The sequence below is a fragment of the Phocoena sinus genome, chromosome 11 (assembly GCF_008692025.1).
Source record: "Phocoena sinus isolate mPhoSin1 chromosome 11, mPhoSin1.pri, whole genome shotgun sequence".
Lineage (NCBI taxonomy): Eukaryota > Metazoa > Chordata > Mammalia > Artiodactyla > Phocoenidae > Phocoena > Phocoena sinus.
Genome location: NC_045773.1, coordinates 17,183,683 through 17,210,553, shown reverse-complemented (window position 1 = coordinate 17,210,553; position 26,871 = coordinate 17,183,683). Strand labels below are relative to the sequence as shown.

General features: G+C 43.3%; 1 protein-coding gene across 1 annotated transcript in view; it reads right to left on the bottom strand.

Moving 5' to 3' along the window:
• Positions 1-26,871, bottom strand: part of PDZRN3 (PDZ domain containing ring finger 3) — a 248,479-nt gene that overhangs the window by 204,611 nt on the left and 16,997 nt on the right. Inside the window, exon 3 of the mRNA XM_032647901.1 lies at positions 21,422-21,529. Within this exon, the coding sequence (XP_032503792.1) occupies positions 21,422-21,529 (108 nt within the window). The remainder of the gene's footprint in view (positions 1-21,421; positions 21,530-26,871) is intronic.

Below are 26,871 nucleotides of genomic sequence, written 5' to 3'. Positions count from 1 at the left end.
TGTGGAAAATAAAATCTCAATACTCATATGAATATATACAGCACACAATCAGCTTTTTGGAGTCCAAGGACCAGGTCCAAAGGGAACATCCACAGGCATGTTATGACGGCAATGTTGGCAGGTCCAAAAAATGCAAGATAACTGAAGGACGTATCAATACATGTGGCATCGAATAAGCTGGGGTCACATGCGTGTGATGAAACAGTATGCATTATTAAAGCTGAGGAGTTATCTGTGTAACTGCTGGAGGCCTGTGCACGACACAACGTAAAGAAAGCAAGCCCAAGAATGAGTACAGTAGGGTTCCACTGTGTAAAGACAACGATCTAAAGAAGAAAAGAAACGTCTAACATCCCGTGTGTGTGCACGTGTTTCTTTTTCTCTCTATTCACAGACAAGAGCATGTCCCAGGCTGAAACACGACTTACCTCAAACACAGGAGGAGGGAGAGGAGAGGAAGGTAGGTGGAGATCTGCCTTTTTGTTTTAAAACTTCTACTGTCTCAGTGATTATAGCAACAACACATAACTTTACGACCTGGGCAGTGGTAATTCAATAAAAGATGTTAGTTAAGAAGAGAACTGTATACTTTAATAAATATCGATAAAAAGGTCTCAGCACCTATCCCCTCCTATCCTTCAAGTGAGGTCACTGCCGGCAACTCGCTGTGTGCAAATTCCCATTATTCTTTATGCCTACATTAACTAAAATAACTTTTTAAAACAAAATAAATTATATATATACAAACATACACATATATAGTTCTGTTGTATGCCTGTTCACTTAATGAGGCTTCGACACACTTTCCATGGACATGGGATCTGGCTGGGCAGAAACGTGACATCAAGGTGAGCACACAGAGAGTCAGATGGGGATGTGGATCCTGTCATCCTCAGCGGCCAGCTGTGAGACCCCAGATAAAGCCCTTCACCTGAGTCTCAGTGGTGTCAACTCTATGGTGGGAACAACGCTACCTGCTACTGCAGGGCTGTGGAGAGAATTAAATGAAATGACACATTAGGATAATGAAGTTCCCTGCTTGATATACAGTAGGTACTCAACAAATGCCAACCACCACTAAGAACGATGTAGTATGAAAAATGTCACTGAATACTTGCTGTGTACTAAAAACTCTTCTAAGAGCTTCTAAAATCTTGAGACATATTAACTCATTTAATCTGCACACAATTAATGAGATAGGCACCACAGTCCTCATTTCTCGGACCACAAAACAAAGTCCAGAGAAGTTAAGTAACTAGCCCAAGGCTACACAGCTAATTGTAGCACAGCTGGGCTCCCAACTCAAGCAGCTAGCTTACCCTTATCCACTCCACACACTGCTGCTTAACGCTGAGATTGTGGCAGGAGTTTACAGAAGTAAGTTCTTCTGCAGGAGCATCTGTGTGGACCATGTCCCAACAAATGAACCACACTAGCTAAAGCAGCCTCAGGCTAGCGGGTGATTTTCTCAGCACTGGTTCCCAGACCTTTTCGCTTGGGTACACAGGTGTGCACTTGCCTGGACATCCCAAACTAGCCCACCTGGGACGTACAGCACTCTCCCCCCATCTCTCCCCGTGTGTCCCACCGATTACACTCTACAAAGGAGACCCGCCAGCCAGGAGATTCTCCTTCCCCCATAAGCACTTCCAGCATCCCGAACTAAATTTAACCAAATGGAGGGAAAAAAATGGCCCATGTAAAATAGGACAAGGTGGCCTCAAGTCTGCACCCACCTGAAACAGTCCTTCACTGGACCACCCCAGGAGTCTGCACCCCAAGGGGGCAGCCCTTGACAGTGGCCAGGCCTAGCCCACACAAGCTAGCCCATCACTAGCTTATGATGGAATGAAAGGTCTCACGGATCCTGATCAGGAGAATCCTATGACCAGCTTATTAAACATACAGGCGACCCCAATGTCATATAAAAATAACTTATTTCTAATCTGCACATCTAGCCATGTGTCTACCTCTTCCAGGACTCCCCTAAATTAAAAGCAAAGTGGCATTTCTGTCTCCTTAAAGGTCGAAAAGACCTCAAGTTCGAGCTCTGTCTCGTAGGTGGTCTGTAACATTAAACTATCAATTAGCTTTATACTTTCACTTTCAAGGCCACAGCAGTTCTTTTCTGTCTCTGACAAGGCCAGGACATTCCCTCTGTTTGGTGTAAATGAAAAGAAAGAGAGGAAAGAAAGAAAGAAAGAAAGAAAAAGAAAGAAAGGAAGGAAGGGAGGGAGGGAGGAAGGGAGGAAGGGAGTGAGGGAGGGAGGGAGGGAGGAAGGAAGGAAGGAAGGAAGGAAGGAAAGGAAGGAAGGAAGGAAGGAAGGAAGACAGAAAGGAAGGAAGGAAGGAAGACAGAAAGGAAGGGAGGAAGGGAGGGAGGGAGGAAGGGAGAGAGAGAGAGAGAGGAAGGGAGGGAGGAAGAAAGAAAAAGAAAGAGGGAGGGAGGGAGGGAGGAAGGAAAGAAAGAAAAAAAGAAAGAAAGGAAGGAAGGAAGGAAGAAAGGAAGGAAGGAAGGAAGAAAGAAAGGAAGGAAGAAAGGGAGGAGGGAGGGAGGGAGACAGAAAGGAAGGAAGGAAGGGAGGGAGGGAGGGAGGGAGGGAGGAAGGGGGAGAGAGAGAGAGAGAGAGAGAGAGGAAAGGAGGGAGGAAGAAAGAAAAAGAAAGAGGAAGGGAGGGAGGGAGGAAGGGGGAGAGAGAGAGAGAGAGAGGAAGGGAGGGAGGAAGAAAGAAAAAGAAAGAGGAAGGGAGGAAGGGAGGGAGGGAGGAAGGGAGAGAGAGAGAGAGAGAGAGAGGAAGGGAGGGAGGAAGAAAGAAAAAGAAAGAGGGAGGGAGGGAGGGAAGGAGGGAGGAAGGAAAGAAAGAAAAAAGAAAGAAAGGAAGGAAGGAAGGAAGAAAGGGAGGAGGGAGGGAGGGAGACAGAAAGAACGGAAGGAAGGAAGGAAGACAGAAAGGAAGGAAGGGAGAGAGAGAGAGAGAGAGGAAGGGAGGGAGGAAGAAAGAAAAAGAAAGAGGGAGGGAGGGAGGGAGGGAGGAAGGAAGGAAAGAAAGAAAAAAAGAAAGAAAGGAAGGAAGGAAGGAAGGAAGGAAGAAAGGGAGGAGAGAGGGAGACAGAAAGAAAGGAAGGAAGGAAGGAAGACAGAAAGGAAGGAAGGAAGGAAGACAGAAAGGAAGGAAGGAAGGAAGACAGAAAGGAAGGAAGGAAGGAAGACAGAAAGGAAAGAAGGAAGGGAGGAAGGGAGGGAGGGAGGAAGGGAGAGAGAGAGAGAGAGAGAGAGAGGAAGGGAGGGAGGAAGAAAGAAAAAGAAAGAGGGAGGGAGGGAGGGAGGGAGGAAGGAAGGAAAGAAAGAAAGAAAGGAAGAAAGGAAGGAAGGAAGGAAGAAAGGGAGGAGGGAGGGAGACAGAAAGAAAGGAAGGAAGGAAGGAAGACAGAAAGGAAGGAAGGAAGGAAGACAGAAAGGAAGGAAGGAAGGAAGACAGAAAGGAAGGAAGGAAGGGAGGAAGGGAGGGAGGGAGGAAGAGAGAGAGAGAGAGAGAGAGAGAGAGAGAGAGGGAGGGAGGGAGGAAGAAAGAAAAAGAAAGAGGGAGGGAGGGAGGGAGGGAGGGAGGAAGGGAGAGAGAGAGAGAGAGAGAGAGAGAGAGAGAGAGAGAGAGAGAGAGAGGAAGGGAGGGAGGAAGAAAGAAAAAGAAAGAGGGAGGGAGGGAGGGAGGGAGGAAGGAAGAAAAAGCAGGCCATTTATAACCCAAGAGTTTGCTTCAATGCTCTAAATGAGCAGAATCCGGCATCCCTGTTACAGAAGCATCTTCTGTGATAGCTACTGAACCTCAGGTATCTCTGGGGAGGGGGGCGGTGAAGTGAGGAGGGAGGGAAAAAAAGAAGGAAAAGAGAAAAAGAGCCACTTGTGCCCAGGAAACAGGATAATGGCAGATAGACCCATTTTGCTTAGGAGTTGAACTTGAGTGCCAACAACACATTTTCCTCAGTTAAGACGATGGCTACATTTCAGCAGAAGTTACCAACTTTTATTTCTTAATTGGATGCTCCACTGAATGGTGTGTGTGTGTGTGTGTGTGTGTGTGTGTGTGTGTGTGTGTGTAAGAAAATAAATAAAAACTCATTTAGGAAAAGAAGAAAAAAGTATTGCTATGAAAACAACCTAGTGTTTAAAAACTTTTCTTAAAGGTCCTTTAAATATCTATTTCGAGACCTCTAGAGCTATTTTGGCTTGGATTCTAGTGTTACTTACAGGATGTCCTTAAAGAACATCCTCTAAAGCAAATACAGATACTATTTTGCATTCTTTCACTATTATTGTGCATTCTCGTTTGGGCACCAAGCTAAGCAAAATGTTACATTAGATGCATTCAAACATCACTGACATATGTTAACAAAAGCGGCTAATTACGCACAGAGCTGCCCGTGATCCTTTCAACTGGTGCAAGAGAGATAGCACTTATTTTTTAAAACGTCCATTGAGTGAATTCTGCCATCCCACATCCTGAAAGGTGAGAGAAACTGCATGATTTTTCGTTTTATCTCCTCCTCTGGAAACCTTTAACAAAAAATTAGTTTTTCAAAATAAACTCCTTTTAATGAGTCCAGGCTGTGTCCACCTTTGAGAGAGAACATTTTCACTCTTAAACTGGCTGGCATAGCAACACACAAGCAAATGCCCGACTCTAAACCAGTTTGGTTTCCCTTCTTGGCTCAAGGGTTTAAAGGAAAAATTAAGACAGTTGCTCTTCGCAGTTTAGAGCTTAGGAATTCACGTTTTAAAGTTTCTGCTAGCAAACGGTATTAGAAAACAGAGCAGGAACTGTCTGTGAAGCCATTTCCACCTGATTTCTTCATTTTTCTTCACATTTGCATTGTTTTTAGCTTATGGTAATTCTATGAGGATGTTCATCTTTTTTAGTATTGTAATTTTATTGGAGTATAGTTGACTTACAATGTTATGTTAGTTTCAGGTGTACAGCAAAGTGATTCAGTTCTACATATATTCGTTTTTTTTAAGATTTTCTCATATAGGGTATCAAAGAATATTGAGCACAGTTCCCTGCGCTACACAGTAGGTCCTTCGTTGGTTATCTAAAGATCTTATGTATAGTAGTGTGTGTACGTTCATCCCAAGCTCATTCATCTATTTTCAGCTTGTCATCTTTTCTCACTAATACAGCACAGAACACATATCTCAAACATTCTAGCACAAAGATAACAGTGAAAGGGTAAAATACATCTGTTTACTAGGCTGGGCTGTAAACATCATCTCACTCATCATCCTGGGTGTGATCTGGGGGCAAGAAGCAATGAAGGCCTTTCCCAAGGCCTTTGTTTAGTGCTCTAAATGTGCATTTCCCTCCAAAGGAGCCCTCGGAAAGTCCTACCACGAATTACGGCTTCACTGACAACTTGGTTTGATAAACAACAGAATTATTTCCCGGAACAGGCATAAAAATTCCACGGCAACAACAGTGGCTAAACATTCATCTAAAAACGTGACACGCTGAAAATAAAAGGGGGTGAAGGCATCTTCCACAAGTTAGCTGCTCTTGATTTTATGTTGTTAAACGTGGGTCCTAAAGGTGCGAAGACCGAAGTCAATGAGAGGACAGAGGTGGCCAATGTCAAACATTCTCCAAATATGGTGGCAAAGTCTGCAGCTTCGTAAGCAAAGACCACAACTGTTAAACGAAACTCATACTCTATCTCCCAGAAACTGAGTTAACCAGAGAAGACACAACTTCCTATATCTTACTGCTAAACATGACTAAAAACAATGTTTTCTTAAAATATAAAGTCTGGGATTCATAAATGTAGGAGATATTTTTAAAGTTTAGTTTATAAAACCCAACGTGGTATATCAAAAATTGAACTCTTGATTTTCTTAGGGTCTCATTATATTTATACTGCTTTCCAATAAAGGAACTCTACCCCTGAGCTCCCCCTGGCACTAGGAGATACGTCTATTTTCAGCTGGTGCTATTCCTGTATGGACAGCTGGTAGATGCCACCGGTCCACAGGAGGTGTGGTCAAAGTCTCAAATGTCCCCAAGACCTCATGACATACTGCCACCTGCCTTTAAGGCTTCTAATGTTAGACTTCCTGCAGTTTTACCCTCAGAAGCTGGTCATGTGACTTGAAAATCTATTTCCAAGTCACCAGGCATCGGGCCAGGCCCCAAGAACACTGCAAATCCAGGGCTCAACCGATGTGGCCCTGCTCTCAGGACCTGACACTCAAGCAGGACCCGCCTTAGTCCCTCCATAATGAAGTAAATTTCCCAACAGAGGAGAGCCCAACAGAGGCTGAATTCAGCAGCCATAGTGGGTATAGCTTACAAACTGCCCCACAGACTCTGGAAGTCAGTCACCACACGTGGCACAAAAAGCGTCCACATCAGACACCAGGCAGATACACATTTCCTCCATGTGTAGTGAGGGGAAATCACCCTGCACACCAAAGCTTCGCACGTAGAAGCAAGTTAGGCTTCCAAAGGCTGGACCTAGGTCCCCTTTGTAGTTAGTCCATTGTGACGCCAGTGACCGCTAATGAATGCCCTCCATCTGCTGGTGGCCTGCACAGCCCATGAACTTTGCCTCAGGCAGGAAGTTCAAAAGCGGAGAGTTGACAGGTAGTGGAGCTTAGTTTTTGTCAAAACAGTCATATATCCTAATAGATCTGACTCCATTCTTTGGCCAGAGGCTGGGGCTTCCATGGGCCATCAACAGCTCATGTGCCATCAATAGGGCATAATGTCAGAAAAAAATCTGCTGCCAACATGGAACGCACAGTCCTTTCCTCCACAGGAATGTTTCCAAACTGCTGGCCACTGCCTTTCAGTGAGCCATGAAATCAACCCACTCGGTGGCAGACAGCGTTAAAAGAGAAAGAATAAAATAGAAATACCAGACAGCTCTGCATGTCCTAAGGATAAATATCTCTCATGAACTTCTTCCTCAATTTTTAGACACATATACCAGGACCTGCTCACGTTAGTGAGTGCTGCACTGGGTTGTATATAAAGCATATTTCTTACCAAAAAAGTTTGCAAAATGCTCTTTCAAAGAGCAGGGTAGCAGGAGAGGCTGCTGGGGCAGGACTTACGTATCTATGGGCTGCATCAATGGACAAACGGGCACACTATACGCAGCTACAACTGGAATGCATAAAGATAGTACAGATTTTCAAAAATTTATAAAAACAAAACTGTATCGAAGACGCATTCCCTGACGTCTGGCCTATTACACTATTACTCACCTTTCTGCCTGTGAAATTCTTTACCGGTGATGAAATTATTCCTCCCTGTGGTGGACTCAAACTTCTAAGAGCTCCTTCATCCCTCCACCAACCAAACTCAAGCGCCTACACAAAGTGTAGCTCAGACTGGCACATGGCAGCAGTGGGCAAGGTGAAGTCTGGAGCGTTTGACCTTATTGGAGGTGGCATAAAAGGACCCGAGGGACAGGATGCGCAAGGCATCCCACTGTCAATCTCCAACTTGTCTGACTGTCTCTAGGGGACAGAGTCAATCCGGGCCTAAGTGTTTCCAACACCATTTGGTAAAATAAGTGTTATCTACATGTAACACACCTACACAAAGTGTACGTCTCGGTGCGTATTCACAACCTGAGCACGTTCACGGACCACATCCAGAAGAAGAACAGGACGGGACCAGCGCTCCAGAAGCTCTCCTGGGGCCTGTTCCCCGTCACCATCCTCACTTCTAACCCCACGGGATACTTCTGCTCTTAATCAAAGAGAAAGCAAGGTTCAGGCTCAGAGTCTTCCCCAAGCAACAGTATCTAGATGAAACTGACCAACCCTACACTTTTATGGTATTTATTTTTACTGTTACCTTCTGTTTACAGCACGTGAAATGGCTTTCCACTTGCAATCATGACATAGGTTTCCTTTTAAACTAAATCTAGGTGAAACAAAAGCTTTAAGGACAATATGAAGTGTTGAACAAAACAGGTGGTGTATGAAAGGCAAAAACTGAGCAGGTGATATACAACTGACTCGAGTTTGCGAAATGCTTGTTCAGGTTTGCTGATTAGTGTGAAATGCTAAACTGGCTTAACTGACTATACCATACCCTGATTTTCCAAGGAGGATGGTGGATTCTCTCTCTGTCACAGGGTCTATCAGAAAGACTAATTTCCTCTCTTACATAGTCTTGAAACAGTTTAAGATCAGCACTCCCTGGAGATGATACGATGTTATTTTCTTTGCGGTACGCGGGCCTCTCACTGTTGTGGCCTCTCTCTCGCTGAGCACAGGCTCCGGACGCGCAGGCTCAGCGGCCATGGCTCACGGGCCCAGCCGCTCCGCGGCATGTGGGATCTTCCCGGACCGGGGCACGAACCCGTGTCCCCTGCATCGGCAGGCGGACTCTCAACCACTGCGCCACCAGGGAAGCCCACGATGTTATTTCTATAACCGTTCTGACTTGTACTTCTCACACGCATCACGCTTGGAAAAAAAAGACTGGACTAAGCTGATTCTGAATGAAAAGAAACATTGATTTTTCTCTTCTTAAATCTCTACTATTTTAAGTTTTAAAAGATCACTTAGAACTGGGATCAATTATAACAAAAGGCCACAAACAGATCACACTGAATGCCTTTAGTGTTCTAATAATGGCAAAAAATAACAAACCCTTACATGGACTTAACTTTCAACCAAACTGAAGAAGAAAGGAAAAATATCATTGCAATGGAAAAAGCAACTTCCTTCCCTGGCCTCTTCTCTCTGAATTAGTGTAATTCCCTGTTACATTACTGTAATCCCTGGTAAGTTACTGTTACATCTAGTAAATTTAAGCGGAGGAGACCCTCTGAATTTCACCTTTAAGATGTACTTAACGTGTCAGGCAAATTAACCTAATCTTACCTACGAATAGGCTTCGCAGGTAATTCAATAACCTTGTCAAAAATTTCCTTGTCTGCACTTTACATCATACCGCCTGCCCAAAGGATTCTCCTTTCATTTCTCACAAAGTGTAAACAGAGGTTATTAAGCAGGGACTACATTTGAAACAGCTTAAGACTTCATCTGATTGGTCTTGGGTCTCCAATGAAGATGAAATCTCACAAGCAACTCATGTGAAGTCAATGTATTCAGGCATATACACTTACTCACAGATTCATATATATGTACATTCATACATGGACTAATATATATACATACAGTCTTCACAAGCTCTTGAAGCAGTCCTAAAACAAATCTTATTTGTCAAAACACGGTCTATTAAAGGTTTGTGGCTAATAAAAGTTTAAGTGCGGTTTAGAACTTGCTGAAGACGCAGATACCAAGGTTAAGGTAACGTTTCTCTGAAAATGATTCATCCCAATGTGGCATTTAATGTCCTTCCTCTATCTGATCATGTTTCCCTCTGCCGCTTCGTATACCAAAGCAATCAGTCCTTCAGATACCAGGATGCTGATCAGGGCAGCTGAACGGAGAAATTATAAACTTCACCAACTTTGTTACCACCATCATTAGTCCTTTAAAAGGAAAGGGGAAAGTAGATCTCTTTGCTAGCTTTCAATCTCACCTTTCAGTCACTGAAGAAAATTAAGATGTTGCTCCATTGATAGTGAGTTTCCAGCTTTCAGTAAAAATATGACATGTTTTTTTCTTGCTTGATTCCCTCTTCTCAAGTTCCTTTATCACCAGCAATTCTATTCCAAGCCCCCAACATATGTTAATATTACCCCACCCCGAGGTTCCTATATAAGCACACTGACTCTTTCAGATATTTCAGAGAATGATACAAAGTATCTGAAATCCACTAACATGGCTGTAAAAAATCATACATCATCCTGTTTTACTTGTACTCCTACCATCTCATTTAAGCTAGGGTTTAGAGCAAGTAATATTATGTGCTCCACATGCAATTTCCATGTCTCATCAGATTCTAACAAGTAGGCCATTGTACCCTGTGATTAAGCAAACGGATCAAAGTTTTTTCAAGACACTGCTTACTATCCGTAAGGTTTTCTATTTTCATCTTTACTGTTTACCGTATTTCTCAATTTTTCTACGTTGGTGTATTGCACTGACATCAATTTATAAACGTTACCCTAAAGAGAAGTTGATGTGAGTTGCCATCTTAAGGGAAGATTTTGTTCAAAGAAATACAAACTCCACAATTTCAAGAAAATCCCAATATTCCTCAGGAGTCAATATAAAAATGGAAATCGTAATCGGTTCAGGCACTTTAAAAATAGCTGATATTAAACATGAATTGTTTTACTTTATTTTTAGAACACTGAAGTCAGCACATATGCAACGAATTACCAGGTTCACACTAACATGTAAACTAAGAATTATTCCTGATTGATCAATTACCGTGATGTATATGGCCTTAGGAAGTCATAGCTGTTTCTCCATCCAGATTCAAAGGGTCACTAATTAAAGAAAAGAAATCTAAAACAAATTAAAATTATCTATTCACAACTGTAATTTTGGGTTTATGAAACTGTGCCATAGAACCGTCATCAAAGCACTGGCTTGTTAGAAGGTCCTTCCAGCCCAGCCTCTACAGAATGACAAGAAACAACACCAGCAAAGCTAACCACTTGGGGAGTGTTTATTCTGGAGCCAAATTTACAGTTTTCAGACACATGCATTATATTCTTTATTGTAGCAACTTTATGATACACGTACAGGCAGACCTCGTTTTACTGCGCTTCACCTTTACTGCGCTTCGAAGATTACTGCATTTCTTACAAATGCAAGGTCTGTGGCAACGCTGCGTCAGGCAAGTCTATTGGCACCGTTTTCAATAGCCTTTGCTTGCTTCGTGTCTGTCACATTTTGATAATCTGCAATATTTCAAACTTCTTCCTGCTTGCATTTCTTATGGTGATCTGTGATCAGTGATGTTTGGCATTTTTTAACAATAAAGTGTTTTTAAATTAAGGTCTGTTACATTTTTTTCAGACAGAACGTTACTGTACACAATAGACTACAGTGTAGTATAAACATCACTTTTATATGCACTGGCAAACCAAAACAATTCATGTGACGCCTTTTATTGTGATATGTGCTGTACTGCAGTGGTCTGAAACTGGACCCACAGTATCTCCAAGGTGTGCCTAAATGGTGTCCATAATTTACAGAAGAAAGCAACGCTCAGACGTGAGGAGAAACCTGTCCAAGGTCGCAAGGCTAGCGATGGGAGAATTAAAATTCAAAACCTGGTGTGACTCCAGAGTCTGTGACTGCTAACCACCCTATACAACTGACTGCCTTTCTCAGGGCCCTAGTATCAGCTACCTTCCTCTGTCCATCAGTCTGACATGGAAACTCCCCAGAGCCAGGAACCACATATGAGCTCTCTATGCATCTTGGCCTATCTCAGTATCAGGGAGAATACAACTCACCTCCAACAAGTAGAACACAGGCCTGCTGATGGTTTCTCTTCCACTGTGAGCCTGAGAACTCACACAACATGAAGATTTTCAACGAGCCACGACCAGAGATCACTCTATATAATGCATCCCCTTCCCGATTTTTAAAATAAACACCGAATAGGAGTTGTATGTGTCTGGCTAACAAATTCTCAAATCGACATGTGTAGAAACATGAATGTCCTAGTAACAATCATTCCAGGAAAAGAAAAAACACTGCCTTCTTTGGACAGTGACTGCCAGCAACTTCTAATCCACCCCAGAGTTTCTCCAGATAGTGAAAAATAAAACATAAATATATTTAGTTCATTTAAAAAAAAAACAGACTGGCACGTCTCTTTGGGGAGGTGGCAAGTGGCTAAGAAAGCAAACACTCTCAGGCTTTCAGTTCTCTTGGTCCCCGAGAGCTGTCAAGTGACCCATGAGGAGTAGCAGGAAAAGAGGAAGTGATGAAAGATGGAAATTAAGAGAATCAAAAGAGCCAAAAAGGAAGCAGGGAGCGCTAGCTACCCTCAGGAGAAGAGAGATGGGACCCAGACTGTCTGCAGTTCAAATGACTGTCAAAATACACACAGACAAATAGACAAAACAGAAGAGCCAAAGGTCTTCTTGGAGCAATGTGGCACTCTGTGTGGCCGAGAACCCCATCCCAGCTGCCCTCCCCCAGAGGCTCATGGGAATCATTCATCACCATTGCACGAAATCGTGCTGTTGCGGCTTCCCACCCTGGGGTACTGGGAGTTTTCAGTGAAAGTGGCGTAACTGCAAATCAGCGCTTGCAGCCGCCAGTCCACCTGAGTCTTCCGCGTGTCATTCCCAGTGACAATTCCTAATCTAACTCTCCCTGCTCCTGTTCCCAGCCCCCTCATCTATAGGCCCCCTGCTTAGTTTTTGTTTTCAAAATGATGTGGACCTACTGCTTTCAAAGGTTCTCCCAGGGCCTCTCCCACACAGCTTATTTTACATATACTTCATTGTTGATAATTTAAGTCAGACCATTCCAAACATACCTTTCAAGTCCGATAAAAGTGCACCTAAGGCTTCCCTGGTGGCGCAGTGGTTGGGAGTCTGCCTGCCGATGCAGGGGACGCGGGTTCGTGCCCCGGCCCGGGAAGATCCCACGTGCCGCGGAGCGGCTGGGCCCGTGAGCCATGGCCGCTGAGCCCGCGCGTCCGGAGCCTGTGCTCCGCAACGGGAGAGGCCACAACAGTGAGAGGCCCGCGTACCGCAAAAAAAAAAAATAAATAAAGTGCACCTAACTCTTGGTGTGTCTTATACCAACAGGCTGAAAGACAAAAACTTAATTTTTAAAAAAATGACGTGGGTTCTTGTTCTCAAAACACCCATACTTAAAGATAAGGGTCTAGATATGGTGTACAAAGAAGACAACTGAATATAAACTGTATATTATCTGTACTGTTGTCAAGGGTTTGTTGTTGTCTGGGAATTACCAAAGATTTGATTTTTCGACCTAATCTTTATTCAAAAAATTTAATGGGGATGCCAGTCACTTCTGATTTATTCTTGATTTTAAAGTGCTTTGTGGATGATCTAAATAACTCTTTTTGCTAAGGGCTGACCATGAGGGGACAGATTTAAAACTTCTGGGGAGCCACAACCCCCACAGAAGTACACAGTGTCAAGAGGAAGTAAACTCTGATCATCTGGACAGAGAATGGGAGGGAGGAACTTCCAACAGCCTGGTTCCAGAGTCTCAGCATGAGCTGCCCACCCACCTCACACCTGAGGCCATCTGCTAGGAGCTTTTGGAAAAGAGAAGGACAAGTAACGTACGAAAGGAAACACACAAGCAGGAGTCAGCTCTGTCATACTCAAAACTCAAAGGAAACTTCTAACTCATCATTTTTCCTCTTTACTGTTTTCTGGATTATAAAAAAGAATACTCACTTCTCTGGAGAAGTCCAACATTATAGAAAGGTGACTTTAAAAATGTAAAGTTCCCCCATAATCCCACTCTACAACTTTACATATAACTTTAAAATGTTTTATTACCTCAGAGTACATTTTCCTATGAAAAGACTAATATACATAAATGTCTTTAAAACAAACAAATTGCATCACGCCATATGTTTTATTCTTCACCTAACGTTTATCTGGCTGGTGTGCAGTGATGTCTGTTACAAAGATGTTCCCTGAAAACCTAGTGGGTTTTTTTGTAAAGCTAGTTTTTATAGCAAAACAGTAATAAGAAAATAAGAACAATAATAAATATTACCAAGTCAATACATCAGTACAGTCATTAGAAAAAAAATTAATACAAAATGTTATTTTTTTAAAGGCAACTGGGAGTAAAGAGGAAATATTTGGTATTGATTGGTCACGTTGTTAATTCTGAAAAGTATGTCTGCCTGAAACAGCTCAAGGTTTCCTCAATAATCCTGCAGCAACGCTACATTCTGGCGAAAACACACAAGAGGAAAACAGATCTCAGAAGTATTTTGCTGACTTCTATAACTGGCTTTGGTATTAAGTTCTTGTATCAGATACTAAAATTTGAATTTGGAAAAAAACCCAAACAATTCTTCACATTGGCACTTAAGAGCAAAAATCCTTTGACCTATGTTATCTCCTTGCTCTACTCAGACACCATGACAGGTAGGGGAGACAGAGAGTAACGCTCTTCCCGTTTTAGACATGAGGAACGCGAAGCTCAGCATTTAGGATACTAAGACCACAGAGCGAATAACCTGGTAGAAACCTAAACCTGGGGTCCTCATTGAAATCTCAGGGCTCTTTCCACTTCCACATGTGCCTGCTAATACGAAGGAAATCAGCTGCTTTCATTTTGCCAGAACTTCTATCGCTATGGTATAGGCTATAAGAGTGAGATGAAAGTGGAAAGCGTCTTTAAACGGGGAGGAGGGAAAAAAAATTGAGATGCAACAAAGGTGTCCACTTTCTTTTACATCTGAAGACCAAAAAGAACGACTGATACATTATTATGAAATACACACCATCCCAATGAAAGGAGAGTCATTACTTCCAAATGATAATGTCGTCATTCCAAAAACATCGTATGAGTCCAGCCAGAGATAACAAATCCAGAGTCGAACTGTCACCCCTCCTCTCCTGTGTCCACGGTAAACATCACTAAATGATCACCACACTCACCCCCACTCAATCCAGACATGGCCTCAGAATCCTGCCGCACAGAAATCCAGGGTACGACACTGTCGACCAACCGAAATTGGTAACTCAGAGGAAACTCTAGTCTCTGCCTCTGGAAATGGAGAGTTGAGGCCCATTACTAATAAGGGGTCTCTAAAACCTGCTTATTTTTGCAGCTTAAAAAGAATCTTCTCAACGTAGCTTGAATTATACCACATCTCTTTCACCGAAACAGATTATTTGTGTAACTGAGGTAACAGAGATTTCAAATTGACACGAATAGGTTTTACTTCTCAGGAGGATAACTGCCGCAGATTTTTTTCCTCTCCTCTGCTGAATGTGGTCCATGGCTATCAGTCACTACAGAGGACAACAGCATAGCCCCACGTGTTTATTTTTAACGTCACCCCCAAATGGCTTGTGCATACCTCTGCCTGTTGAGCAATAATAGGTGTCCTGCATACAGTTACAGAAGAAATACCGAGACTTTCTTACCCCATAATGGAAGAAAAATATAATTACAAAATCACCTACTTTAGAGCACATTTTTCCTCCCAAAATCAAACCAAAAATAATATAGAAATGTTTTCAACAATGTTCATCAACAATTTTTAATTCACTGATAACATCTAAGCAAAGATCAGAGTTTTGGTTCAAAAGAAAAGAGTACATTCATCACTATTTCAAAAGGGATTCCTCTAGGAGTTGCAAATCTTCAAAGAAGAAGGAGAAACTTAACCATGCAGACTTGGACTGGAATTAGAGGTACTGATACAGGCATGGTTTTCAAAATATATAAAAGAACGAATAGAGAACTAGGAGGGAGGTGTGTTGTTGATGATGATAACGCTGTGTGTGTACATATTTACATTTTCTAGCTCTGTTTGCTGAAAGTGCCTAGAAACAATGAAACCTCAATTATAACCTCGTATAATTATATATGATCACCCTAGCACCCACATTTTGGTTTCTAAATGCCACTCACTCTTCACTCAATGGAGTTAGAGTTACTTGGAAAAAGAGCTGATTCTAGGGCTGGGGCAAGGAGAGTACAAGATAAGCCTGGGACATCTCGTGGTGCCACAAAGTAAGGAAGTGCTCAAAAACTGATGGAAACATGAGAAAAGGACAGACGTACTAGCTTGAAAGAGCTCCTTCTGGCCCAAACTGGCCAAGGTGACCACCAAATTATAAGAATCCATGAGTCCATACTGAAACAGACAGACAGACAGACACATGGAGATAGGCAAAAAAAAAACAGGGAGGAAAGGAACAGTTCTTCTTACAACTCATAAACAGAGAAGGAATGTACTTAGTAAATCACCATTTGTCAACCATTATAATAATAATAGTCAAGTAAAATCCATAAGTGGGTGCTAAAACCAGTGTATGAGAGTTTGAGTCGCAGCAAGATATTTCCACAGCCTCAAAGTGTCCCCCCACCCTCCCCGACAGGATACCAGACAAAGGAGAAAACAGTACCTTAACAGCAGAGAGACGTGGCAGATAAGACTTTAACCAAGCAGCCCAAGTTAACATCACTAATAAAGGGACAAAGTGGCATCGTGTGAACCCCGACGGGATGCGCTGAGAAGGACACACTACCACTTCTTTGGTATTCCTGCCCAAAATGTAGGGTCTGAATCCGTACTCATGAGGAAACATCAGACAAACTCAAATTGAGAGACATTATACAAAAGACCTAGTCTGTGTTCTTCGAAAACGTCAGTAGCATGCAAGACAAAATACTTGAGCCACTGCTCTAAAGGAAAGGAAATCACGAACTACGCCAACTCAGTAAAACCTATGATCTGCGGTTTTCTCTTGCTATCAAGGACACTGTACGGATTATTAGAAATCTGACTAAATTCTGTAGATGAGACAATAAGGCCCTACCAATATTAATTTCCTGACTTAGATAAATGGATTGTAGTTATGTAAGAGAAGGTCTTATTCCTAAAAAAAAATACACACTGATGTATTTAGGAATAGGGGTAGAGAGAGAAAGGGATAAAGTAAATGTAGTAGATGTTAATGCTGGGGGATAAAGCCTGTACAGGAATTCATTAATGCAAGCCTGAAATTACGTCAAAATAAAAAGTTAACAGAAGAAAAAGAGCGTCTTCCTTTTTCTAAAACTAAATGCTTTTGCAGGTGAATTCACATGCCACTTTGCCATTTTAGTTGCTGGGAGAACATTACCTTCACTAACAAATAGTAAAATCTCGCTTTACCAAGTAGCCTAGCTTCGGGAAGGGAAGGCAGTGTTAATCTGTTCTAGTCAACCCTGTAACCCAGCCTTTTTAGCAATGACAAACAAACAGAGAATGACTGATGTACACAAAAGCCACTGAGCTCACACACCTTCTGTGACCACATGCTTGGGTCTTCAAATCATAACACTCCCAAGATGAACACGTATTTACAGAGGATTGTACAAAACAAAGGTTAGTGGCAAAAGAGGGCTTCACTCCCTGCCTTCACTGCACTCGGAGAATTGCACTTACTACCTCAAAGCAGAAGAGGACATTGCATTTAGCCCAGACAACCGTCACAGAAACTCACTTACCGTCAAATGAGAGACGAGTACAATGCAAGAACGAGCTTCTGAGCAACGCACCTTGCATCATAAGGTCGGGAACAAGACAAATCTCTACCCCAGTCATTCTCCCTGGGGTCCCTATCATAACCCAAGGTACTGCCGGAAATCTATGGAAGCATTTTTCATTGTCACAAGGATTGGGGTAGGGACCAAGGATGCTAGAAGCCCTAAACGCACAGAGTCTCGGGCAGTGAAGAATGATTGGGCTTCCTGAATAACCGTCCCGTATCCTGCCAGACATTAGTAAAGGTAAAGTGACAAACTTTTTATAATTACCTGAGGGTACACCCTAACTCTGTTTTACATATAAAACCTGAGGGGTTTTTTGTTTTGTTTTGTTTTTGCAATTTAAATGCATACAGATTACACACCCATGTACACAGCGGTATTATTCACCACAGTGTAAAGATGGAAGCAAGCCAAATGTCCATCGATGGATGAATGGATAAACAAAATGTGGTATATACTTCTATACATACAATGGAATAGTATTCAGCTTGAAAAAAGATGGAATTCTGACACATGCTACAAGTCCACAGATGACTGTGGAGGCCATCATGCTAAGTGAAATGGGCCAGACACAGAAAGATAAATACTGTATGATTCCACTTATGTGGGGCACCTAGAGTAGTCAAATGCATACAAACAGAAAACAGAAGGATGGCAGCCAGGAGCTGGCGGAAGGGGAGGAGGGGTGGGTTAACGGCTACAGTTTCAGTTTGGGAAGACAAAAAAGTTCTGGAGATGGATGGTGATGATGCTTGCACGATAAAGTACTTAATGGCCCAGAAAAGTACACTTACAAATGGTTAAAATGGTAAATTTTATGTTACGTATATTTTACCACAAATTTTAAAAAATACACATACACACACACACACACAGAGAGATGTGTGTAAATCAAAGGAAGACTGTATTTAATTGTGCCGTATCTTAACCACAATCTGTTCACCACCGTGGAAAATCCAATCGTGGACGGTGATGCTGCTTGTGGTGCCAAACTCCACAGCACCGCCTTCCTGGACCAGCAACTTCTGTCGCCGGTGCACCGTGCCGAGACCACAAGGAGATGCCAGCGTCTGGCAACAAACATCACAGTGTCTTCTAACGTGGCTGTGCCCCAGCATTTACACACCGATACATACATTTTATTATAAATGATCTTCCTGTTATTTTTCTATTAATGTCAGTATATAGGTTCTACCATTAGGTGTGCATGTATATAAATATTATTTATGAATTTCGTTTCATGAGAGTATTGATGGCATTTCGCAATATTTCTGATAAAAAATGAGGCGAGTGTGCTTGGCTCTGATGTGGGTGAGAACTACAGCTCCGGTCTCAGGGAACAAAGAGCGGTAGGAACAGAGTAACCCCGTTAACAGCTCTGCACTGAGGACGAGATTTAGTCAGTCTCTATGGATTTAATATAAGCTTCCTTTTGCCAGGATGAAAGTTTTTATGGTGAAAATCTAGTGGGAGTTTGCTCACTCCTCTGAATAGGAAGAAATATGGAGGAAAACTAGAAAGCCGCTGACTCTTCTTAGTGAACCCACGTGCACACTTAAAAGAATCAAATTCATGCCTGGTACTAAACTCAGATACAGACAAGGTGAACAGGAGAACATCGTTTTCAGGCATGGGAATCACTGTATCCTGTCAAAAGAGATTAGGATTTGACGGAGAACGGCACGGGACGCCAACTGCAATTACACATATGTTGTTTCTCTACTGTGATCATCCTTCTTTCCATCTCAACACTGGGACATGATTAATATTTTACATACTGTCCAAAAGGGGAATGTGACTCACCAGAAACCGTACTAAACGTTTCAAACACAGATTCCCCCTTTGCCAAGAGAAAATCCTGCCCAGCTGTACATTTCTCATTTGCAAAACGTAAGAGCAATGAAATTCCATTACTTACAGAAACTGGCTGTTCCACCGAACCCCTGGCAATAGAAGCTGTACTTATCTTTTGGAGCAATAGTCTCAAAAAACGTATTCTCGGGCTTCCCTGGTGGTGCAGTGGTTGAGAATCCGCCTGCCAATGCAGGAGACACGGGTTCGAGCCCTGGTCTGGGAAGATCCCACATGCCGCAGAGCAACTGGGCCCGTGAGCCGCAACTACTGAGCCTGCGCTCTGCAACAAGAGAGGCCGCGATAGTGAGAGGCCCGCGCACCGCGATGAAGAGTGGCCCCCGCTTGCCACAACTAGAGAAAGCCCTCGCACAGAAACAAAGACCCAACACAGCAAAAATAAATAAATAAATAATTTTATTTTCTAAAAAAATGTATTCTCTCTTTAAAAAAAGACAGTAAGGATGCGTTTGAGCTCGTGAAAAAGCATCTTGCCCAAGCAAATTCCTGGTAGGGAAAATCCACTCCCCTGACCGGGGAAATATGAAGATTGACCCTAAAACGTGCAGCAAAAAGATCTCCAAGTTTAAGAACCCTTCAAAAAGTCAAGGGGGATGTAGCAGTATTAATGATGTCCTTAAAACAAAATCAAGTATCCTTTTTTTTTTTTTTTTAATAAAAGCGTCCCATCTCATTTTTTTTTTTTTAAGATGTTGGGGGTAGGAGTTTATTAATTAATTAATTAATTTTTGGCTGTGTTGGGTCTTCGTTTCTGTGCAAGGGCTTTCTCTAGTTGTGGCAAGCAGTGGCCACTCTTCATCGCAGTGCGTGGACCTCTCAGTATCGCGTCCTCTCGTTGCGGAGCACAGGCTCCAGACGCGCAGGCTCAGTAGGTGTGGCTCACGGGCCCAGTTGCTCCGCAGCATGTGGGATCCTCCCAGACCAGTGCTCGAACCTGTGTCCCCTGCATTAGCAGGCAGATTCTCAACCACTGCGCCACCACGGAAGCCCCCAAGTATCCTTTTAATATGTAAACTGTCACACTGCATCCACTCTTTCAGAAAAGTAACTCTTACACCCTAACTCGTTCAGTTTGTTTTCTTGGGGAGATATAACCGTCTGTTCCCCTAAGGATATAAATTGACCTGAAGTGTACTGCTTTGCACATTGCAGAATTCATCCAAATGAGACCAGAAAAGCGAGACTCTGTCATCCTCTCCCCAACGCTCCCTCCCCCGGAAGCACATGGCCACATTCCGGCGGGTTACGGGAACTTCCCTCGTGGCTCATCCCATGGTCAGAGTTCCCACTCGGTCCAAGGTTTGAAAGAGACCACAAATATACTCAAGAAATATAGATGCTATGCAAATGTGTGTTTGGAACATAAAACATCCAGTGGTCACAGTGCCATTTTTCCAGTTTCCTGTGCTATATTATGGCTACGGCCCATGGTTGAGTCTCTTATGGGCTTCAACAACTCATCCTGGATTCTCGTATTTAATTTTTTCCTCATAGGAGAGCCAACAAATTGAGCCCATGTGTATATATATATATATATATATATATATATATATATATATATATATTTACCCATTAAAAGAGCAATCAACATAGTCAAAACCACCAGCAAAATATAGTCTTTTGTATCAAACTTTGCAACAGGAGCCCACACAAGCAGGCCATGAATCACTCTTTCCCCTTCAGCAACTCGGAGCATGCTAGGACACTGTGTGACCCTATTCCAAAGTGTCCTGTGGCGGGGCGGAGGGAGCTACCTACCTCCCCCGGTGAAAATCTATAAAGCCCCTAAGTAAAAGTTTAAAATGATGCGTGAAAATTGAAAACGAGGAAGTCGGTGATGAGACGAGTGACCGTCCTGAATATCAACCTTTGCCTGCACGTCCCCGGACAATCAACTAGTACAAGTGACAACAGGCAGAAAAGACACGCATAAAAGAGGGGTATGTAGAAATAACTGTGTGCTGTGAGCTCTGCGGACGTTACAGTGATTCCAAAGCTGACACAACGATCCCCTCCCTGGTCACCGATCTGAAGAGAGTCACCATTTGCACCACAGGGACCGCTCATCTGGTTCTAACTAACACACGACTCCCCAGTGGTTTTCACACGAGGCTCTAACCGAAGAACGCAAAACAGATGCGCGGCCGCGTGGCAAGAGCCAAATCGTGAATAAGCCACTCGTAATCTGGCTTCTCTGCACTGAACATGAACAAAGGCTTAAGAGCGAGGCAATCGGCACCCAGTCTGGTCCCACACCATCGGAGAGGTCTGACTCCTGCGCCTCAAGAGTCACCAGCTGAGGCCTCCCTGCCCCACCGAACACCCTGCCTTGAGCCGGACGAAGACGGGATGCCATTCGGCCTATAGAAGACCCTGGCAGTGTCCACATACCTCGATAATCCTATCGTGAATTTGCAGGCCTCCGTCCTTGGCTGCAGGTCCACTGTCAACTATTTTGGAGACAAAGATCCCTTCACTGGACGATCCATCTTGGTTGTCCTTTGGGTTAAGAGAAACACACACATGAACGCTAGGCATTAAGTTGATCATGAAAATCAAGCTTACACTCTTAAAACAGTAATGGGTTCCTGCTGGTGGCACAAGTGGCAAGGGGGTAAAAGCCAGCTGTTTCCCCCAATTTCTGTTTTAAACGAAAAGTAACGTGATCAAATAAGTCAAGCCATACCAAAAGGTATAGTATGACAAGCCCCTGCCATCTCTAACCCACTGTCCTTCTACCCCTTCACTGCATGGAGTGGCAGTTTATCCATCCTTTCCAAGACATTTTAATGTATTTCTTTCTTTCTTACACACAGAAATGGGATTATGCTCCGCACGTTCTTGGGTGCCTGGTTGGAGATTCTTCACCATCAGGCCCACTGTCTACCTCACTCCCTTAAGTGACTGGACAGTAACCCCACACAGGGATAATCAGCACTGTTACAGCTGTTGCTCTTAGAGACTGGGTCACCTCTAATTCCTTTCTATCTGTATTCTGAAATATCTTTGCTAGTATATATCGGGGCAAATCCCTAGCAATGGAACTGCCGGGTCAAAGGGTACGTGTATTTGATAGACGTCACCAAACTATCCTTCAGAGAGCTTGTACTTACAGCTCATTAGACAGAGTGTATTCTCATATCCCCACAAGCACAGAGTATTATAAAACCTTTAAATATCCAATAATCTGATGGTGAAAATAGGCGTTTGATCTTTGTTCTGATTTGCATCAGAAAAGCCCACCATGACCCCTCCCGCTTCCGAATAAATTCTGATCGCCAATCTTCTTGAATTCCTTTAGATCTTTCAAAGTCCGGACTGAAACTTTCTGGGAAAGAAGACAGCTCCATGCTCAAAGTCCTCCCTTTATCTAAAATCAAAAAGCTCCAACAAACTCATAAAAAAAAAAAAAACCCTCACAGCTTGTTCATGAACTTCTTTCCAAATAGCACTGGGATGAATGCTCTCCAAGTGTGTGGATTAAATTTCTCGTGATTAACAGATGGATTTATAAATGCAATGGCAAAAGCATGTGTTGTTTCCAAACAAAAAGCATTTGGGAAGTAAGTTCAGGATGTTCCACAAAAACTCCAAAATCTACCATCATGGCAAGTTCCCTGACATAACGCCGTAAGATCTACTTCACTACTAATTTCTCTACATGCAAATACACCAAATTCCATTTGTTAAAAAATAATTATGAAAATACAACATTTTCCTCTTTAAACTGCAAAACAACAACAAAAACAAATTTATATTCTAAAGAAGGAGAGACATGGCTTTAAAGTGGTTCCATCTACCCCGTGAAGTGTAACATCAGTGTCCAAGGGTGGGAAAATGCACATTCTCCACCTCTTCTCTCCCCTCCCTCCCCCGCTTCTCACAAAGACACACAGACACACTATATAATGTTATAGATATGATTCAAAAGACACCAAAATCACAAGCAAAAATGAACCTTAAGTGTTCTTCCCAACATTTATCCCCACAAGACAAAGATAAGTCTCTCACTGCCATCTGGATTCTATCAACACTCTTCCAAGACAGAAGGGTCTGCAAGTCTGTGGGTGTCGTGCTGGATCAACCGGCCCCCAAAGGCACCCCTGGCCAGCATCACAGCACTCCGCTCAGGCCTTCACTGTCTGCATTTCTACGAGCCTCCTTTCTCTCTCACAGCCACTACTAATGATGCACGACTCCCAAGGCATCTGTGTAGCTCCCTACGTGCCTATATCAGATACAAAGCAGTGCAACAGCTTCTATTTACTGAACACACATTAGGTACCAAGTACGTAGTGAGCGTACTTTGTCCGCCATTTAATCCTCATAATAACCACAACTGGTATGTAATATTATTATCCATTTCGTAGATGGAAAAAATCTGAGACAGAGAGGTTAAGTAACCTACTTAAGATCACACAGCTAAAAAGTGGCATAGGTCACTTTCAAACTAAGGATAGGTTGATTCTCTTATACAAGCTCTAAGTGCAGTGCTGTCTCCCATTGAGAAAAGTCTCAAAAATACACATGAATTCCAACATTCCAGGCTATGGGAATATTCCACTAGAGGAACCTGAAGAGTCTCAATGGACCACAAAGGATTTATGGACAAGCTTGAGCTCCCTAAGGGATGATGTCAATATATCAAATGAAAACGGATCTGTGTTTACTCTGATTTAACTGTTTTGCATTTCTTGGCTGGGGAGGAAGGGGGGAAAAAGGGGATGGGATTTGGGCTTTGGCTTGTTTTGCAGAAAAATACATCGTACACAAGTCATTTTTCTTAAGGAGCGTCAGAAAGTCCAAGCAAAAATCAGAGAGGAACAGGCAAGAGCAAACACCACAACTGAGCTTAAATAAAGACAGTGGTAGGGGATGGTAACAGAATTCAAAAAATACAGAAAGCACAAAATAAAAAAAAAAACCAATCAAGCCCATCCCTGATAGCGAGACTTTTCTCTTAAGAGCCATCTCTTTAGTCTTTGTTTGTTGGCTCCTCTCCTAACACATTTTAAGGTAGAGCTATGCACCAAGGTGAACCAAGATGAATTAGGATTTGTTTGCTTTTGTTGGCTTGAGAAACAAAAAAATGAAAGGGACTGTTTTCATCCCAGGGGTGCCTGACAATGAAGTATATTTGCCAAAGGCTGAAGGTAAAGGTCTGATACACCAGACTGGGGGCTGTTTCTTTAGGGATACGAGCACTCATGAATGCGTGATACGATTTTGCTAAGAGCATCACGTACTGCATCATGCAATGAAAAGCCTTATGTCAGAGCCCCCGGCTGCGCTTATGTCACAACCCAACCAAGCATCCAACACAGGAATTCCTTGGGAAACACATACGTCATTCACACAGCGTTCTACTTCCAGTAACTGACAATGAGTGCGCATTGTTGCTTATGCTGGCTTTTTAGCATGTTCTCAATGACCTGCCAGATTTCCAGGCAACAGTGAAGAATCCATTTAGGTTTCCCTTTGCTGTTTCTGCTAATCAGGACAAGTTTTTAAAAACACAACGGTAAACACATGCATATGGAATTCAATCTTCCTCCCCAGGGCCATGCATGGAGTTCTTGCAAAAAGACCACATAAACTGAGAACGCTTTTGAACGCTACAAAATTGAGTCTGGTTTGTGCTTAAATCACTTTTTTTAAAGGAAAAAGAAAATGACCTAAAACATGTTCTTTGGTAAGTCTGAGAAAAAAAAAAAAAACAACAACTGCATTCTAGTGAGGCTGGAAGCATCCCTTCACCCCTGGGGAGGTGCAGAAACTAAACACCATCTTTTCGGGCTTTCCCATAGTCGGCTGTCCAACAATTGTCAAGCCGTAGGCTTGCCTCTCCATTTCAGGCATTTTGCAAACATCAGGCTCCCTTCTTCTATATACGCTTTGGTGTGTGCAGAAGAGATCTTCCTAGTTTGGGTGCTTTTGGCTGCAGAAACTTCTAAAACATCTAAAAGTGAAATGCATCTTCGTTTACGGTAGTTGTTTCTTAAAACTAGTAATGATGGGTATGGAGAGGAGGAATAAAAATTATGAACAAAAACCAAGTACAGGGCTTCCCTGGTGGCACAGTGGTTGAGAGTCCGCCTGCCGATGCAGGGGATGAGGGTTTGTGCCCCAGTCCGGGAAGATCCCACATGCTGCGGAGCGGCTGGGCCCATGAGCCATGGCCGCTGAGCCTGCGCGTCCGGAGCCTGTGCTCCGCAACAGGAGAGGCCAGAACAGTGAGAGGCCCGCCTACCGCAAAAAAAAAAAACAAAGAAACAAAAAACAAGTACAGTCAACTCTCTGTTATTTGTGCCAAACGGCAAAAGACGTTCTTGATGGTAAGTTGGAGAACTTGGGTCCGTCCGGTCCTGGTGTTTCCTAGGGACAACTACTGAGCCAGTCAAGCCCCAGTTGGCTCCCTCACGCCCTCCCAGAGCTGGAGAGCCTGACCCCTGGCAGCAAGAACTGAATCAGAGTAGCAGCGGGACATGCCATCTAGGATCTGAGTCAACTGGAAAAGGGGGAAAGTGAAAAGTCCCAGCCTGACACAGTGTTAGTTTCCTTTTTTTTTTTTTTTAAATGAGTGTCAGGAAAACCCTGCTGGGATTTTTGTTTTTTATAAATTTATTTTATTTATTTATTTTTGGCTGCGTTGGGTCTTTGTTGCTGCGCACGGGCTTTCTCTAGTTGCAGCGAGCGGGGGGCTACGCTTCGTTGCGGTGCGCGGGCTTCTCATTGCGGTGGCTTCTCTTGCTGCGGAGCACAGGCTCTAGGCACGTGGGCTTCAGTAGCTGTGGCACGTGGGCTCCAGTAGCTGTGGCACGCGGGCTCAACAGCTGTGGCTCACGGGCTCTACAGCGCAGGCTCGGTAGTTGTGGCGCAAGGGCTTAGTTGCCCCGCGGCATGTGGGATCCTCCCGGACCAGGGCTCAAACCCACGTCCCCTGCATTGGCAGGCGGATTCCTAACCAGTGCGCCACCAGGGAAGCCCACAATGTTAGTTTCTTAAGAAACCCCTCGAGACGATGGAAGGAACACAAGGGTGTGTGCACAGTGCTGGGGCCCAGCCAAGTGGGACCGGCCCCTACCCCTGCCCACCTTCGTTCTCCTCATTGTCTAGAAGGGTGCTTTTTTAAGTATGTTTTATAAGGCAGATAATGTATTAGTTCATCATTTTAATGACTACGTATCACCTACAGCTAAGCTGTCACTTCTTGCAATAAATGGTGTGGAAGTTTCTTGCAAGAAAATGTGGCCTTGGCTAAAAGCAAAGGGAATTTAATCATAACCCGCCTCTGCTTCTCCAGCCTCCTTCTGACCACTTCCTGCCACCCCTCAACTCTGTTCCTGTCCTTGTCTGGGCTTCCCTGGGTCCGTCCACTTTCTTTTAGCTCAGTGGTCTTCAAAGATGGGTACTTGCAATGCAACACATTGGAATGACAAAAAAGCATTTTAAAAATCATATTCATATTTTAACTTCACAATTTAAAATGACTCTTTTGCATGTAACTTTTATAAGACAGGTAACATTGGTTCAGTAGTCAATATATTTATAATCTGTAGCTAACTAAATATGCTCAATATATATATTTTTTTTTACAGTTAAGACTGCTCAACTAAACGTATTATATATGGACCCTCTGATCCAGCAAACTCCTGCTTATCCTTCAGAACCCAGCTCCAATGGCCCTGCCCCAGGAGGCCTCCTTCCCTACGGTTAATGGCCCCCCCCCCACTGCGCTGCCCCCAGGCATCTTTAGCGGGACCCAGGCACAGCCTGTATCAGTGAGAACAGTGCCTTCCTCTCCTAACTCATCAGTTCCTCCATCTGGACTTGAGCTTCAT